Source organism: Solanum stenotomum, unplaced genomic scaffold (genome assembly GCF_019186545.1).
Source record: "Solanum stenotomum isolate F172 unplaced genomic scaffold, ASM1918654v1 scaffold33129, whole genome shotgun sequence".
In the NCBI taxonomy this organism is placed as follows: Eukaryota; Viridiplantae; Streptophyta; class Magnoliopsida; order Solanales; family Solanaceae; genus Solanum; species Solanum stenotomum.
The window spans coordinates 86,931-104,153 of record NW_026032292.1 but is presented as its reverse complement, the minus strand read 5'-3'; the positions used below and the strand labels follow the sequence as shown (position 1 = coordinate 104,153).

The window sequence follows — 17,223 nt, the reverse complement described above, 5'->3', positions numbered from 1 at the left end:
TAGCGAATATAAAGATAAGGAAGTGAGAACAAAAATCTGGGCTTATAGCCCAAATTTGAACAGTCCAGGGCCCAGGCTGCTGATAAGTTTCCCGATGAGGATTTAGGCGTCGGCCCAATTTCTGTTACGTATTAATTTTAGGACTCATCCATAATCTATCTTATCTTATTATATGATAATGATAAAACTAAACATCACTTAAATAAAGGAACTAATTATTTACACATGGAACTTATTCTATCTATGCATCAAGAGTGTTAAAAAAAATTGAAAACTATTTTAAGTTATAATTCAAAAATAACAATATAAAGTAATGTTAAAAGAATCAAAGCAGTGAACAACATGCATTTCACTTGGTGATTTAAAGCAAGTTAAATATGAGTAATATTTTAATACCAGTCACCAACATATTTAAATATGAAAAAAAAAAAAGATCCTAATTATGTTCATTTGAAATCAAAACAGGTGCAGTACCACTCAACTTGGTAGTCTGGTCCTGTCAGACAACGCAATTGATGGAATTCTCGGGTTTGATCGACGTAGTCTTTCAATAATATCTCAGCTTTCTTCGCATGGAATTTCTCGCAAAGTATTCTCGCATTGCTTGAAAGGAGAGAGCGACAATGGAGGAGGTATTTTAGTTCTCGGTGAAATTCAGAATCCGAGCATGGTCTATACTCCGCTAGTTCCATCAACGTACGTATAATTAATTTTATATTATATATATTTTTTCAAATGTAAAATAGAATCTAATTTGTCTACTCTTGCAGGGAGCATTACAATGTGGATTTGCAGAGCATAGCTGTGAATGGAAAACTTTTGCATATTGATCCAGCAATATTTGCAACCTCAGAAGATCGAGGAACTATTTTTGACTCTGGAACCACTCTGATTCATCTTGTTGCAGAGGCGTACGACTCTGTTATTAGTGCGGTAAGTATTCTTCCTCACACATTTTATTCATTCTACAATAAATATATTTCCATGCTAAGAAGATGCAAATTAGTTTTCTAAGAAATATTTTGAAAACACAAAATTTGATGAAAAAAATATAGAACTTTTGACCAAAGTAGGCCATTATTAAAATTAATTCACCAAAATAGTTTTTTTTTTTGAAATTTTACAAAACTAGTATAAATGTAGTTCTCAGTAACGTTTTAGGTTATATTTTATTAAAAAAAAATCAATAATAAAAAGACAAAAATTTGACAGGGTAAACAGATATAAAACGTTATTGTCGGTAATGTTTTATAATTCGTTACTCTAAAGCACGTTTTACATCTAAAACGTGACTCGCATTAACGTTTCTCTGGATTGGCTGAAAATTAAAATTCTATCTTGTACATGCCTCATTCATTATTCAAATTTCCACTATTAAAATGAATAGATATATTTTGGCTAATTAAGAACAAATCAGAAATTTGCTGCTGGATCTCCATGATCTTTTACAGTTGTTTCGCTTTAGCATCTGTAGTAGCTACTATTTTGCATTTCGTACTCTGTAACTTAGCAGTTTCCTTCGTTCGATGGTCTCTGCATGGTCATCTTCCTTCTGAGGTTGAACCTTGCAATGATGTTGTTCTAATGAATTGTATGTACTTACATTGAAAGTTTTTTTTACCAATTTCTATCAAGTGAAAACGTTTTAGAAGGTGGAGAATTTTCCTCAAATGCTTGTCTTTGTTTACTTTATCCTTCCCAGACACCACTTGTGGGATTACATCGGGTATGAAGTGTATATATATTCACTTTAATAGTGGAAATTTGAATAATGAATGAGGCATGTACAAAATTGAATTTCAATTTTCAGTCAGTCCAGAGAAACGTGCCTCATAATAACGAATTATAAAACGTTATTGACAATAACATTTTATGTCTATTTAATCTGTCAGATTTTTGTCTTTTTGTTATTGAATTTTTTTGAATAAAATATAACCTAAAACGTTATTGTGAACACGTTTATACCAGTTTTGAAAAATTTCAAAAAAACGTATTATTTTGGTGAATTAATTTTAATAATGACTTACTTTGTTCAAAAAATAAAAAATATACGTAGGTAGTCATAATTACCTGGCGAATTAAATTCCCTCAGGTAAACTATACGGAAATTACCTACAGGGAAAATGAAATATTCGCAAGAAACTTTTGATAGAAATTCGTGATTTTTGCTATAGAAATCGGTCGAGAATTCCTATCTGTAAATTTCCAATAAATTTGTAAGAATGCTAACGCTTTATTAGAAGTTCAGTAGGATGGTATTTGAAAATAAAATTAAAAAAACCATTTATATTTATTTATTTTTTTAAAAATAATTATACTAGCAGTAAACTTGATAAACAGTTTAATGTAGCAAATATAAAGACGAGGCAGTGAAAATAGAAATAGAAATCTGGGCTTTTGGGCCAAATTTGAACACTCCAGGGCCCAGGTTGCTGCTGCTGAGGATTTGGGCGTTGGCCCAATTTCTGTTATTAAAGTTAGTTGTTTGATTACATACAATTTACTATTGATTTGAAAAATGCCTAATTGTTTGATGATAATATATTCATAGAATCTCCACGAAATAATCTTCAACTAAAATCACAAAAACAAATTCACATGTAATTTCCTAGCCAATAAAACCTTCACGTAGATTCTAAAAAATAAGCCATAGTAAAATATATAACAATAAAACCTATGATAATTCCTAGGTAACAAAATCTCAAGAAATAATTCCTATCTATATGATTTTTAAGGTAATAAAATAAGTAAATTCTTAAGATATAATTTGTGATAAAAATAGAAATAACAAAATACCTTAATAATTGGTAGGTAGTAATATTATTGGATAAATTTCCAAGAAAAGTCCTCACCTAAAATCGCAGTAACAAAGTCGCCAAGTAATTTTCTAGGTTAGTTTTCAAGAAATAATCTTTGAATAAAATTACACCAATAAAATCCCCAAATAATTGTCTACGTAATAAAATTCTCAAGTAAAGCTTCAAAAATTAATTTCAAGGTAAACCTGCATGCATTGTTACTTGGGAATTCCATGTGAATTCACATAAGAAATAAAGATTATATATTTTTATTGATTAGCTACGAAATAAGCTATGACGATGATACTTGAATTTAACTTATTTATTTACAGATAGCTGTTGCTATTTCATCTTCTGTCGAGTCAATCATGTCAGGAATGACTCCATGCTATCTAATTTCTTCCAGGTTAACATTTTATATTTCGATAAGTGAATATCTAATTCAAATTATTAAGTATCTAATTGATCTCTTTGGTGACTTGAACAGCTCCCCAAATAATGTAACAGAGATCTTTCCTCGAGTTACACTAAATTTTGCTGGTGGTGTATCCATGGAGTTAAGACCAGCAGATTACCTCAGTTTTATGAGCGCTTTTGTAAGTATTCGAACCCGTATTTATAATTTGAAATCTTTTATATAGAGGTTATATTAATTCCATGTCACCTTTTTATGTAACTACTAAGATAAGTTACTTTGTTATATGTGTTTAACAGAAAAATACTTCTACTTGGTGCGTTCTCCTGATAAAAAAAGCTCCGAGCATGACAATTTTAGGAGGTCAGTTTCTAAACAATAATTATTTTTCGTATTTCATTGCTTAATTTAGTCTTCTAATTTTGTAGTTGTAGATTAAAACAAAAACGATATTACTTCAAGTTAGCTGTGATAAACAAAGTTGTTTGTTATGTTGCGATTTTACGATCATTTAGAAAAATCACAAATGTTCAAAGTCTATAATAATTTTTAAAAAAATACTTAAAAAAAGTCGTTACTTAAAATGTTGAATCAGTGAATCGTTGGGCATTTGGCCCAATTTTCTTCCTTATATTAGATGTATACCACATGTATACTGGCAGTATTCAACATAGCTAAAATCAAAAGTAAGAATGACTTTATAACAATCATTTTAGATCTATTCTAGGAAGTTAAGCACCTAAAATCCAAATTCTTGAACACACACAGAAAACCAAATACAATTATAAGTGTATCAATATTTGTTATCCTAGTCTTGTTCCATGTTCTAATAAGAAGCTAAATAATAATGAGCTAATCATCACTAATAAATAATAATTAGGATACAATGATAAACTTATATTAAGGGACGTGAAACCTAATAGAGTAACAACTAAATACGAACGGAAGAAGTATTATTGTTGCTGGGTCTTTTAGTAATATGGGTTAGGCTGCTGCATATTATATTGTTAGAATGGGCTGAAATTGGTGTTGTTTTGGTCCTGAAACAAAAAGGTTTAAGATGAGTAAAAATGGTTAGATTTTGCATTAGGAAATGGCCATATGAATTTCAATTATAGTTCATTATAGTTAGAACTTGGTCAAAATTGAATTAATTAGTGAATTCAGCCAAAAATTAAATAGGAAGAATTAATATTAATTAATTAACGAGCTTCTTTGTTGATTCCCTAATTGCATTTCTTGCATTATAAATTAGGTTGACACTAATTATATTTCTTTCTCTTGTTACACAGATATTGCTCTTAGAGATAAGAGCATTGTATATGATTTGGCTCACCAGAGAATTGGTTGGGCAGATCAAGATTGTAAGTAAAATATAATTTTTTGACATTATTAACTTATCAAGAAAAAAATCTTATATTATTGATCATTATTCACAATTTTTATTTTTATAGGTTCATTACCAATGAATGTGTCCATATCCTCCGGCGTAGATCAAGTCATGAATGTTAGAGCTGTACTCTTTCATATACTCTCCATGCTCTGCATTTTCTTATTTTGGGGGTGATTTTTGGTTCTCATTTGTCTTATATTATGACTTATAATTATGTAGATTAATGTTAGGGATTGGGGAATTGTTGCTGATTCATGTTTACATCTGTATTGTATGTATATCATTCGAGATCTAACTATTATTATCATCGTGCAACTATGGGTCATTAATTAGTTCTGTATACCATGTGTATTTCTTCTCGGGATTTACTTGTATGATAATGGAGAGCACATGTTAGTAAAATATGTGTATTGAGTTTGCGTTATGGGAGAAAAAGGTTTAATTAGAAATAAACGTCTCAGTTTAGGCATGGGAGAAAATTTTGTCCTCTTTTTTTTTGGGTGATAATATGTGCAAATCAGAGATACATTTAGCCCCATCTCCTCTATATAGAACTGTTATGTAATGTGCAAGTAGATACTGCCTACTTTTGAAGAAATAAAGGTCTAATTCATGTCAACATTTGATCACTTCATTTAAATAATATTTACCTTATGTTTTCTTTTGCATAATATCCAATATTAGATAGCTTTCCAACGAAAGAATGTACATTTTTTTGTTTATGCATTAAGACACACATAATTGAAATGTTAGCCAATATTTTTTTTGTTGGTAAACTCATGTAAATGTTACCATACCAATTCATCAAAACAATTCTGTACAAATAAAGAGCACCAAATCCCAGTCAACCCACTATGTTAACAGGAATTGGACTCACCAAACAAACAACATATAGTCTTCTATATCCATTCTAAATATTGAAAGGGAATTTTTTGCAAATTATCACTATAATAAACTTAATTCTGCTTCATAGCTATAATTTGCATATTTAAGAAGGATTGTAGCTACAATTTAAGCTGCCTCGTTTGTGTAATTCGCGGGGTTTGTATAATTAGCAGGTGAGTTTGTATAATTAGCGGGTGATTTGTATAAATCACGGGTATGTTTGTATAATTGAGATATTTTTGTATAAACTCGAAATAACGAATTTATACAAACACAAACATCAACTTTAAACAACTATACAAATTATACTATACAAAATTACATTATACAAAAGTTATACAAATTATATTATACGAATTCCGAATTATACAAACTCAAAACTCCAGTCCACGTAATTATCACTGAATATTGATCGCGAGTGATAATTAACTAAAACTATAGCTATAATGATAGTTAACTAGTATATGTTTGCTTAAACATGTATTTTAACCAATTTGAAATAGGGTGCATCAAGTTGCATACACAAATATAAATATCGCAACAATAGAAATAAAAAATATCATAAAACTTGTCAAAATTAACAATACTAGAAAGAGTGTGAAAATCGACAAAGAAAAACTAAGGAATTGTCCCGGTCCAAGAAATCAAGGCAAAAGATCGTCCCTCGATTTTTCTTTATTTTTAATTTTGTTTAATTTTGATATATAGAATGCTATAAATATTGTAAAACAATATATATTGTTGACAAGTTGCATATTATATATTATCTATATACGATTATACACAATTTATTCAATATCAATACATCACATATACATGTAGCCATTTAGATGTTTTTTATTTGGATGTATATTTTTGTATAAGAGACTCGTTATCTTATTCTAGATGTTTATTTTGGTGCCACATTTCAAATGAAATGACATATCAAGTTAAATAAGAAAGTCAATAGAATCATGCCAAATGACAAAATGCAATAAGATGTCTAGTCAAATCAAAGTCCAAGCGCATTAAATGTATAAGACATGTACGTTACGATCTCAGTCAAATATTGTCATATTAACTTAAATGTAATTGCCCCAAAAAAGAAGAGAAATCCGTTACAAGATTCTTAAAATATTATTTTTCTTGAATTGTTGACTAAATATGCTATAAGTAGGACAAAAAGTAAAATAAACATCATTATCAAACACCTACAAGAATTACTTTCAAGTGGCTTATTGAGCATTGCACCAAAAGTTAAGACATGACTTTCAAAGTATTGGCTTTTCTCCTCATCTTTATGATGATAGGACTCTGTAAGTTTTTTACTCGCTTTAATTTTTTAGTACATGAATATCATATATTTTTCCACAATTTTTTCTAACTTCGTTTTATAAAGCTTCTTGTTCTTGGATATATATATATATATATATAATAATGAAATTTTATTTATAGGTATTTCACGAAAGACTGAAGCGAGGGATATTTCTGTCTGTTGTTGCGACAAAGATCCAAATATTTGTAGATCTCTTTGTGGCTTTATCGATCTCTATTACTGCGACGGTTTTTACTGTGAATGTGGGCAAAGAAAACCACCTCCAAGTCAGATTGCCCAAGCTAATGAAACTAAAGATTGAAGAGTCAAAGTTCTTGGGACAAAAATAGAAATGGAATTCAATTCTTGTTTCTATGTAACTTACAACAAGGCAATAGCCAAATAAAAAACTTACTGTTTTCTTCTTTTCCAATTTATGTGATATCTGTCAAATTTGGAGTGTTATACAAGTTTTTTTTATCGTAATTTAAATATACCTTTTAAATATTTGAATTGTTCAATTATTATGGCTTATAATACTTTAAACGTAGTTTTCAAATATGTAAATATCGCAACAAACATAATGATTTCATATCACAATTTAAATTTTTGATTCTTGAATTTAAACTGTGTCACATAAGTGTCACGATCCATACCGTCGTGAGTGTCACCCACACTAAACCACTTGATGGAAGAAGCAACAACTAACCCGCAATTAAGCCCAGGACACTACATATTAAAGGAAAAATTATATAACTAAGCTAACATTTAGTACTTAATTATGCTACATGATTATAGTATTAATTAATGGGAATATTGTATGAAATAGCAAACTATTAATTCAAATTAAATTATATAGCCATAGTATATTTTATTTGTAATTCGCAGCAAACATCCCATTTTTTTGACATCTGGTTCGGTATACAATTACCCATTTGGTATACAAATGCATAGAATATATAAAATGTGTTTGTATTTGTATAAAGCGAGAGAAAAATATATATACAAATGCAAATATATATATATTCGTCTTATACACTTATAATAATTATACAAATACATATCTTATTATACAAATTACAATGTATAAATGAATTTATACAAAACTGAACAATTTGTATAAAATTGGATGTATCTAGTGAATTATACAAATCAAAAGCTCTATAACAAACATAAAATTTGTTATGGAGCGCAATTATGCAAACTATAGCTATAACATACAAATATGATTTTTATATTTGCTATATGTGAAAGTTGCTCTTAATTAATTATAAAAAATGGTTATTGTTTAGGGAAAATTATGCGGTTAAGCAAATTTATACTACTTAATTACTCATCATAGATATAGTTTGCTATAATTACCATTCGCCACTAACATTATACATTAATTACGTGGGTTGACTTCGAGCTTGTATAATTAGCCACGTTTGTTTATGTATAATTCGCCAGAATATACAAATACATATGTATAATAGACAATTATCTAACCGATATACATATACAATTCACCTCTCTCCACTCTCTGCCCTCTCTAGTTTGCCTCTCTCCTCCCTCTCCCAATCTCGCTTGCCTCTCTCCTCTCTCTCCGAATCTCTCTTGCCATATATACAAATGCATATGTATAATATACAATTATCTAACTGATATACATTTACAATTCACCTCTCTCCGACTCTCTGCCCTCTCTTGCTCACCTCTCTCCTCCCTCTCCCAATCTCGCTCGCCTCTTTCCTCTCTCTCCCAATCTTGCTTGTTATATATACAAATACATATGTATAATATATAATTATCTAAACGATATACATATACAATTCACCTCTCTCTATTCTTTGTCATCTCTCACTCGCCTCTTTCCTCTCTCTCCCAGTCTCGCTCGCCTCTCTCCTCCATATAACATGTAGCTACGAATTGTAATTATCAAACTATAGCTATGGAGAGTAATTAAGCTATTTTTGAGTGGCTATATGTGAAAGTTCTTTTTTTTCTTTTTTTAGTAAAACGTGTAGTAACCATATTCTTCTTTTATACGAATCTTCCCACTGCCTCTCTCTTATACTCACTTAATTTTCTCCATAAATCTCTCAACCGAATCAGTTTCAAATTTCAACCCTCCAAATCGTTCAAATTCAATTTCAGGTAATCCCCATTTAATTTTTTCTAGACTTCCATCAGTTTTCAATTGTTTGTATATGTATAATTTCTTTGTTTTCCTCATTTTAAAAATAGTTTTACAGCCAAAATCTCAATTCGCTCCAACCATAATATTGAATATCTCAATCATAAGAGAATCATTCGAGGTATTCAAATGCATGTGCAAAAATTGGACGATTTCTTATCTTTTTGTAAGGCAAAAGAAATTTAATTTACAAGCAATAAATCGAAGACGAAGAAGAAATCGAAGAAAAATTTGAAGGATCAAAGAAGAAGATTTGAAGAAGAATCGAAGAAGAAGTCCAATCTGACTCAATGGACCAATGAAACGGGGAAGGAACTGCGATATTTTGTATAACTTAATTTGTATATTTTAATGAATTCATTTTTGTTATTTTTCTATAATGTTATGGATTTTTCAGATTTACAAACATATTTTCAGTTTCTATACTCATATAATTCAATATACACAAGTATAAATACAAAGCAATTGATAATAAGCAACTATTACTCTATTAGTATAGAGAGAGTCATATTTGGTATGAAACTCTAATGAGATACAATTTCGTAATTTATGGGATTATTTTCCTTTTTCTCAACCGAAGTTACCGTTTAAATTCATTAAAATTTTTGAAAAACGAATTGTATATAATTGTCACGACCCGGGATCACCCCCTAGTCGTAACCGGCGTACTCGACCTCGAAGAGGTCTAATACAAGCCTCTTAGCAATTCATTCATCGCATAGACACTAAAACCATAAGGAATTAAAAACTTTCTTTACCAAGAAAATATTTCATAAAAAAAGAAACAATAGCAAGCGGAAGACTTTCTAGACTTTATACATGATGTCTCAAAACCATCTAATACTTTAGAGTACAAAATTCGGGACCAATCTCACACACAACTTAAACAATACTAAAAAACATAAAAGAACATATGAGGTATTGTCCTCGAATATATGAGGACTCACCAAGTCTTCATCTTTAACACTTAGAAACCTATCAAATAACCATGACATGTCATCATCTCCAAATCCCTACACTTTAGTCCAAAAAGGGAAAGAAAGGGGTTAGCACAATTAAGTATTAAGTATGGAGACCATGCAAAAACATGCCAAAAAGGACATTTTCAAGGAAGTAAATGCTTTCATATCATTTGATAAAACCTTTCCTTTACAAGTATAAGAGACATAATACAAGTCAACATTAACATATAAGACCATAGCCAACCATACATATACTCAACATATGTCCATATACAACCCATGCTTAACTTTAAAAGAACACATGTCATTTCATTACCATAGGACCTCTACCTAATATAATCTTAAGACACACTTGAGTGAGACAAGAAGTGACCGCCCATACAACCTCTTCAAGCACACTTAAGTGTTCCCCAAGATTACCTTAGATAAGGACATTTCCTTTACAACATAACATCAATAGACCAACATTCTTTAAGAAACCATTTTGGAGACATTCAAGCACATAAGGGGACTTTCACATAATAGTCGTTAGACTTAGGGAACTCACTTTAGTATCTTCAAAGCCTACTCGTGCCATGTGTAGATAGCATCCCATACTACTACCTACACGTTGTAGAACCTATCCAATAACTAGAGTGCACATCCCACATGATGGGAATAGGCATTAACCGACATAGACCATGCGAGCTAGACATGGAATCCGGTGTCATAAAACCCTACACCGTGGAAGGTGTTCTACTTGCCAAGGGTAGAACTAGGACACATCCCATGTAGGCACATGGTTTAGGGGATATCCAAAGATGTTCATTGTACTCTTGCCTCATACTCGGGAGAGCTACCATCTTAACCATATCCACTCGGTGCTTAGCCTTAGTTCCCATAAAGTAATTTCATTCACATGTATGTGCTAGAGAGGGCACCATCATTAGGTCTACCGACCCATAGCACATCTACCAAGAAGGGCACCACAAGGATCTACCGATCAAGGTTCATTAAGGATAGCTCATTAAATCCCCCTGGAAGGGTGCCTTAGGCCTACCGATTTTTCATTAAGGGTGCCTTAAGCCTACCGGTCCAAGGTTCATCATTTCACACATGAGAAGGGCTACCACCATTAGGTCTACCGATTTCATGGTTTTACATTTACTTAGGAAAGCTAGACTTATGAAAGGGCACCATTTCTTAGTTTTGCCGATTCAAGTCTTGGCCTAGAATTCCTCTTTTAGCATTTATAGAAAGGGCACCATTTCTTAGTTCTAGCCCACTTCACACATTCATGCATTCAAGACTTTAAGTAACAAGGAGGGACACTTTAGTCTACCAACCAAGTCACAACATTTTCATTTAAGGATACTTCATAATCCAACATCATTTCATATATACATCATGAGAAGTCATACTTTAACTCACAATGATATCCATTTTACATAGGATCATCACAAGATCACATAAAACTCATTCACACCATACCTTCACATATAGCTCCACATAAAACTCATTCACATCATACCTTCACATATAGCTTCACATAAAACTCATTCACATCATACCTTCACATATAGCTTCACATAAAACTTTACATATAGCTTCATATAGGACTTTACATATAGCCTCATATAGAACTTTACATATAGCATCATATGTGTATAATAATACAACAATATAATAACATTTATATAATGCCCTTCACGGCCTCAATTCACAATAATACAACAAATAACCACCTCCACCAAAGGTGGATAAAACCAATCAATAACAATTATACCAATACTAAGAGATTAAACCATTTTACTATTCCCCAAAGCCATAACCAATATTACTCAATTCCCTACTAATTCAACATTATTTATAAAGTAGGTCAACTTACCATCCTTTCCAAGCCACCTTCACCATTCTCATGATCAAACAATTCACAATAGAAAACATAGGTAATCATGGTATTCAACTATACCATTTAAGCTAAGCATAAACCCATAATCAACATGAAGACAAATTCACAATTTTTGCCCATTCAAGGCCAACATCCCACATCCTTCAACTCAATAAAGATTCTTAACAATTCACATATATAATACCATCTATGAACAGCCCATATCATATTAAACACAATTTTTATAATCATCTACTCAAAATCAATACACCTATTTTATGGTGAAATTTAGAAAATTTGGGAAAACATGGATTCATGGGGATATCTTTCTAAACACCATTAATAATCATTAATAACAATGTAAATCATCATTTAAAACCCTTTTTATGCAAGAACCCATGCTAGAATCGAAATTAGGACTTCAGAATTTTTGAAGAACTTTGAAAATACTTTGAATTAGCTCTTTGATTGAAAAGGAATCAAAGATAAAGAGTCCCCATGCCTTAATATTGAGAAATCCCACGAAAATCGATGAAAGAAGCCTCTAATTGAAACCCTAGTTCTTCACTCTTCTTCTTCCTTGAACTTGAAAGAAATATATGAAAGGAGATGGGTTTCTTTTTAATTCTAAGATGAGTGACTTAAATGAAAGAAATTAAGTCATAAAAAGGTCTTATAGTTGCTAGGAAACGAATAAAATGGCATAGGGTCAATTTTGAAAAAGGACTAAGGACCCATAAAGTCTTAACTTAAAAAATTTTGCCCCTTCCCATCTTAGTTCGCCCTTTTCTTCAGCCTAACAGTGTTTCAATATTTCGGGCATAACCTTTTACTCCAAGGTCAAAATTGGGCAAACTCGGTGGCATTGAAAAGAGGACTCAAAGACCTTTAATTGAATAGGTAAAGGTCTACCTAATTCATTTTGAGCTAAAAGATATGACTATTTAAAGTTGACCCTTATAACTCACTAGTACAAATGACTAGTTTCCGGACGTCACGATCATTTCTCATCATTTCATCAAGTTCTCAACTCCAAACTCACATGTGAGGCTCTAGTTTCACTAGTTCGTTTTTAGGGTCGTTACAATAATATTAAATTCATGCGAAATATACAAGTGAAAATATTCATAGCTACTGAAACTACGACTATGAAACGTAATTAGGCTAAATGTAGCTAAGGAGACTAATTAAATTTCCTATAATAGCTATTTGTGAAAATTCCCCTTTATTAAAGCACTTCATCACATAAAACTTAAGAAACCAACCAATTTAGAAACAACTAAATAATTGAGTCCCCATAAACTCAACTCAATAATCCAAATATTTAATGAGATAACTCCTAAAAACTAAAAATCGTAGTATCAAAACTATAATGTCTAAAATAAACAGGGACGCAACCTAAAAGCTTTAAAAACAATAAATCAATAGTCTAAGATTGTCTTAGTCTCAAATGATGGACAAGAAAAATATAAGAATCCACAGCAGCCTGGAAGAATAGTTCATACTTGAATTCGAAGTCAGACATCTTCTAACTGAAGTCTCGAATCAGCGGTTGGAAGATGTCTTGTACTCAACAAGGAAAGAACAGGTGTAGCAAGAGTAAGCAAACCATAATATACTGGTAGAATCAAATGAACAATCTAAGATATCACTGTAAGGAATTTACCACAATGGTAACATAGAATAACACATATAACAACAATCACCAATTTATATAGACTTCCAGTCACATATCATGAAACATCAAATACCTAGATGCGTGTCCCAAATGCTCACAAATACAAATGCCTGATCTTCTCATGGATACCATGAACACTTACATGGTCCTCTCATGGAACCCACACTCAATCTGTTAGTGTACCGATATGGTACCCAAGCCAACCATTGCTAGTGTGTCAGCGTGGTATCCAAGCCAACTATAGTTAGTATCATATCATTGTATTGTATGTATAGCATTCGACATCTAACTATTATTGACTCTTCAAACTTTCTTTTACCTGTGGAAGCACGCAACTTGTTAGGATTTTGCCTTGATTTTCTTGCTATAATTTAAGATTTATTTTTCCTTAAAAATAAAAAACAAAACATTACCATAAATGTTTTTACTTTTCTTGAAAGGAAAATATAATATTATTTTATATTTGATTTATTCTCTCCTTTTAGGACTCATTTTCTAGTAGGAAAGGTTTTAGAACTCTATAAATATAAGTTTGTGTTTACATCCCTACTCTATTCGAATAGGGCTAAACGTCGCGATGACTCAAAAAATAATCAATTGATTCAATTTTAAAAGAATTTTAAGAAAATAAGAATTTTAAAGGAGTCGCCACCTAATTTTAGAAAAACTAGAAAACCAATTAATTAATCTACGAAACCATTAGATTCTAGGTAAGGGGTTCAATTATTTCGAAAGAAAGGTGTTAAGCATCCTTCGAAATTCACAAATGTGGGTCCCGACTGAATTCATTTTTTCAAGTTGAAGAGGAGATAACAATAATATACAACTATAATAAACATGCAATGTGCACATGTAATAAATTAAATAAATAATATAAGAAACGACCTAATGTTTGTCTATCGCTAACAATAAACATAATAATGAATATAGTCTTCGAATTTTATTCGAATGACTTCAATGGGAAGTGACTCTGGGGTACCTGTAAAGACACTTAGTAAAAGTGTTAGTAATATATATGAACAAAAATAAATGAATCAAATACTAACTTAAAAATAAAACTCCGTCTTATTAACATGTGAAGCCTTGAAAATCGACGATAATTTCTTTATCGGCCAATTTCAACTTACAAAAAATATAAACTTAAACTAAATTTCCGTCTTTTATAATGTGGAGGCCTCCAAAATCGATGAAGAGATTTTTTCATTGGCCAATTTTAACAAATAAAATATATAAACTTAAACTAAAATTCCGTCTTTTAAAATGGGAAGGCCTCTAAAACCGACGGAGAGATTTTTTCATTGACCATTTTTAACTAATCATTCAAAACACAGTATCATATAAAACCAATAATAAATAATATAAGACAATAGCAGCATGACAATATATCAGGGGCGACTCTATGCTTTGGAAAATAAGGCCTTTGCCTTAGGCCCCCAAATTTCGGGGGCCCCAAATTTTTGTCAAGAATGAATTATGTGTTAAATTTTTTATAGAAAAATTAATTATTTATGATAAAAAAAATAAATATTTTTTTAAAATAAATTATTTTATCCACTTTAACATCTTTTGTACTTTATTAAAAATAAGAATTAATAGTGAAAAGTGTTGAACAAAGTGAATTACAAATTCTTTTTTATTTCTTTTTAAATTTTAGTTTCAAGCATTACTATAAGCATATTAAAATGGGGTATACCAAGTCATCAACTTCTTGAGTCAAATTTTATGGTTCTAACTCTTATCTTTATTTAATATTTATCAACTTATTACTTGTAGCATTATGGTAACAATACATATAATAATTGTCTCACTTAAAGGATGTTTTTCAATGTTGAGTTCATAAAATCTTACCTAAAACTAGTAACTGAAAAAACAATATTAAGTACTAATAATTTTCATCTAAATAGTATAAAATAAATTATGAATAAATACGTATATGAAGTGTATTTATATTTTAGACCACGAATTGAAATTTCGCTTTAGGCCCCTAATTTCGTTGAGCCGCCCCTGCAATATATAAAGCTAACGAGAACAATATAAGGTAATTAGCAATATTTAAATAATAATTAACACAACAAAATGAGTAGTGAAATAGAATAAACTAATCAAATGATTATCACTAGCAACATACTGGTAACGACAAAACAATATAGAAAAATAAATAAATTCAAATACTGCCTAACTTAGTCAACATGACGGCAACATAATAAATAAAATACATTTGAATAACAATAAATAAAGTCAAATTATAATTAAATGCAGTCGAATAAAGCTAAACAGTATATATATATAAATGGAAAGGAAAAATATTAACAAATAATTTGAGGGATAGCAACACCCACTCTCACCGACAGTGACAAAGAAATCAGAAGAAGAAACGGACAAGATGAACTTCAATAGAAAAAAAAAGTAATAGTAACTAGAGAGTATGAACATTGAATTAACAATGGCAAAATAGAGCAAATCTCCGAGAAAAGGAACTCAAATATGTACCCATTCTCAAATAATAATAAATTGAATAAACAACATAAATAAAGCAAACGTATAATAATAATAATAATAATAATAATAATAATAAATCAACAAAGCAAATAAAAGAATGAATCATCCAATTTCCATAGCTAACTAAATAAATAAGGTAGTGGCAATGGTCTGTCGACTAAACAAATAAATTACCATTTTATGAAATTAAATAAGTAATAATAACAAAAATAGAGATAACATATTGTGCCCTTCAACATTTATTAATTTTAATCCATATTCATTAATAATTATACTAGTACTGTATTTATATCTCTTCCTAGAAAATGAAAGAAAACAAGTTAAACTAAACAACAAAAAGCTTTAAACAATTTCAGTAATGAAAGAAAAACAACTATTAACGTACTTAAATCAATATAACAAACAATAGTTTGAAAAGAGAAATAAACTAGAGCAAACAATCCGGAAAATTATGATAATGAAAAAATAAGAATAACAGTGGTCAAAAATAAGAAAAAAATCAACCAATATTCATAAACAATAACTAAAAAAAGACATAACAAACAATAAAAACGGAGTTACCCGTCTCGGAGTTTGACGATTTCCGATCAGATCTTATACTATCCCATCGTGAGAGAGATGGACGAGCAGCCATGGTGGTGTCGCTTCCGTTTCTGGGTTGTTGGGTCGGGGATTTGATGTTGTTTGGATGTCGGAGCTGCTGGTCTGGTGTTGCTCTGTTCTACGCCGGAGATGTCGAGAGTGATGAATAGAGGTCGAAGATCATTCGAACGACACTAGGTTACCTACAAGACAAGAAAAAAATTGTAAAGGGAAAAGGGGATGGGGGCTGGCAGCGATGGGAAGTTGTCTGGTTTAGCTCGCTGGTCGGAGATATGAGTTTGTTGGAGAAAAACTCCATTTCCGGCCAAATTGATGGTCTATTAATTGGGGTTTTAGATGGTGGCGGCTAAGAGAATATAAGAGTAAAAAATCTTAGGGTTTTTACCTATCTTGAAAAATATTTTCACCACCACTTACCTAATAGACAAACTATTCTTTATATAGGGAGTTGAAAACTATAATATCACTATTTTAAAATGGTGGGTTAAAATTACCGGTCAATAAAATATCTATGTATGAAATATTATCTGTATTTGAATAAATTTTTAGGTTGTGCAAAATATCAAAATGAATATTAACGAATGTAACAAATAAAATGAATATGTATAAAAAAATATATATATATATATATATATATATATATATATATA

The 17,223-nt window shown here is 30.6% G+C and overlaps 1 protein-coding gene across 1 annotated transcript in view; it reads left to right on the top strand.

Moving 5' to 3' along the window:
• Positions 1-17,223, top strand: part of LOC125852240 (aspartic proteinase 36-like) — a gene marked incomplete at its 5' end in the record, with an annotated part of 37,410 nt that overhangs the window by 7,134 nt on the left and 13,053 nt on the right. Inside the window, 8 exons of the mRNA XM_049531972.1 lie at positions 466-696; positions 771-933; positions 3,131-3,204; positions 3,286-3,394; positions 3,513-3,576; positions 4,506-4,577; positions 4,668-4,729; positions 4,826-4,877. Of these exons, the coding sequence (XP_049387929.1) occupies positions 466-696; positions 771-933; positions 3,131-3,204; positions 3,286-3,394; positions 3,513-3,576; positions 4,506-4,577; positions 4,668-4,729; positions 4,826-4,877 (827 nt within the window). The remainder of the gene's footprint in view (positions 1-465; positions 697-770; positions 934-3,130; positions 3,205-3,285; positions 3,395-3,512; positions 3,577-4,505; positions 4,578-4,667; positions 4,730-4,825; positions 4,878-17,223) is intronic.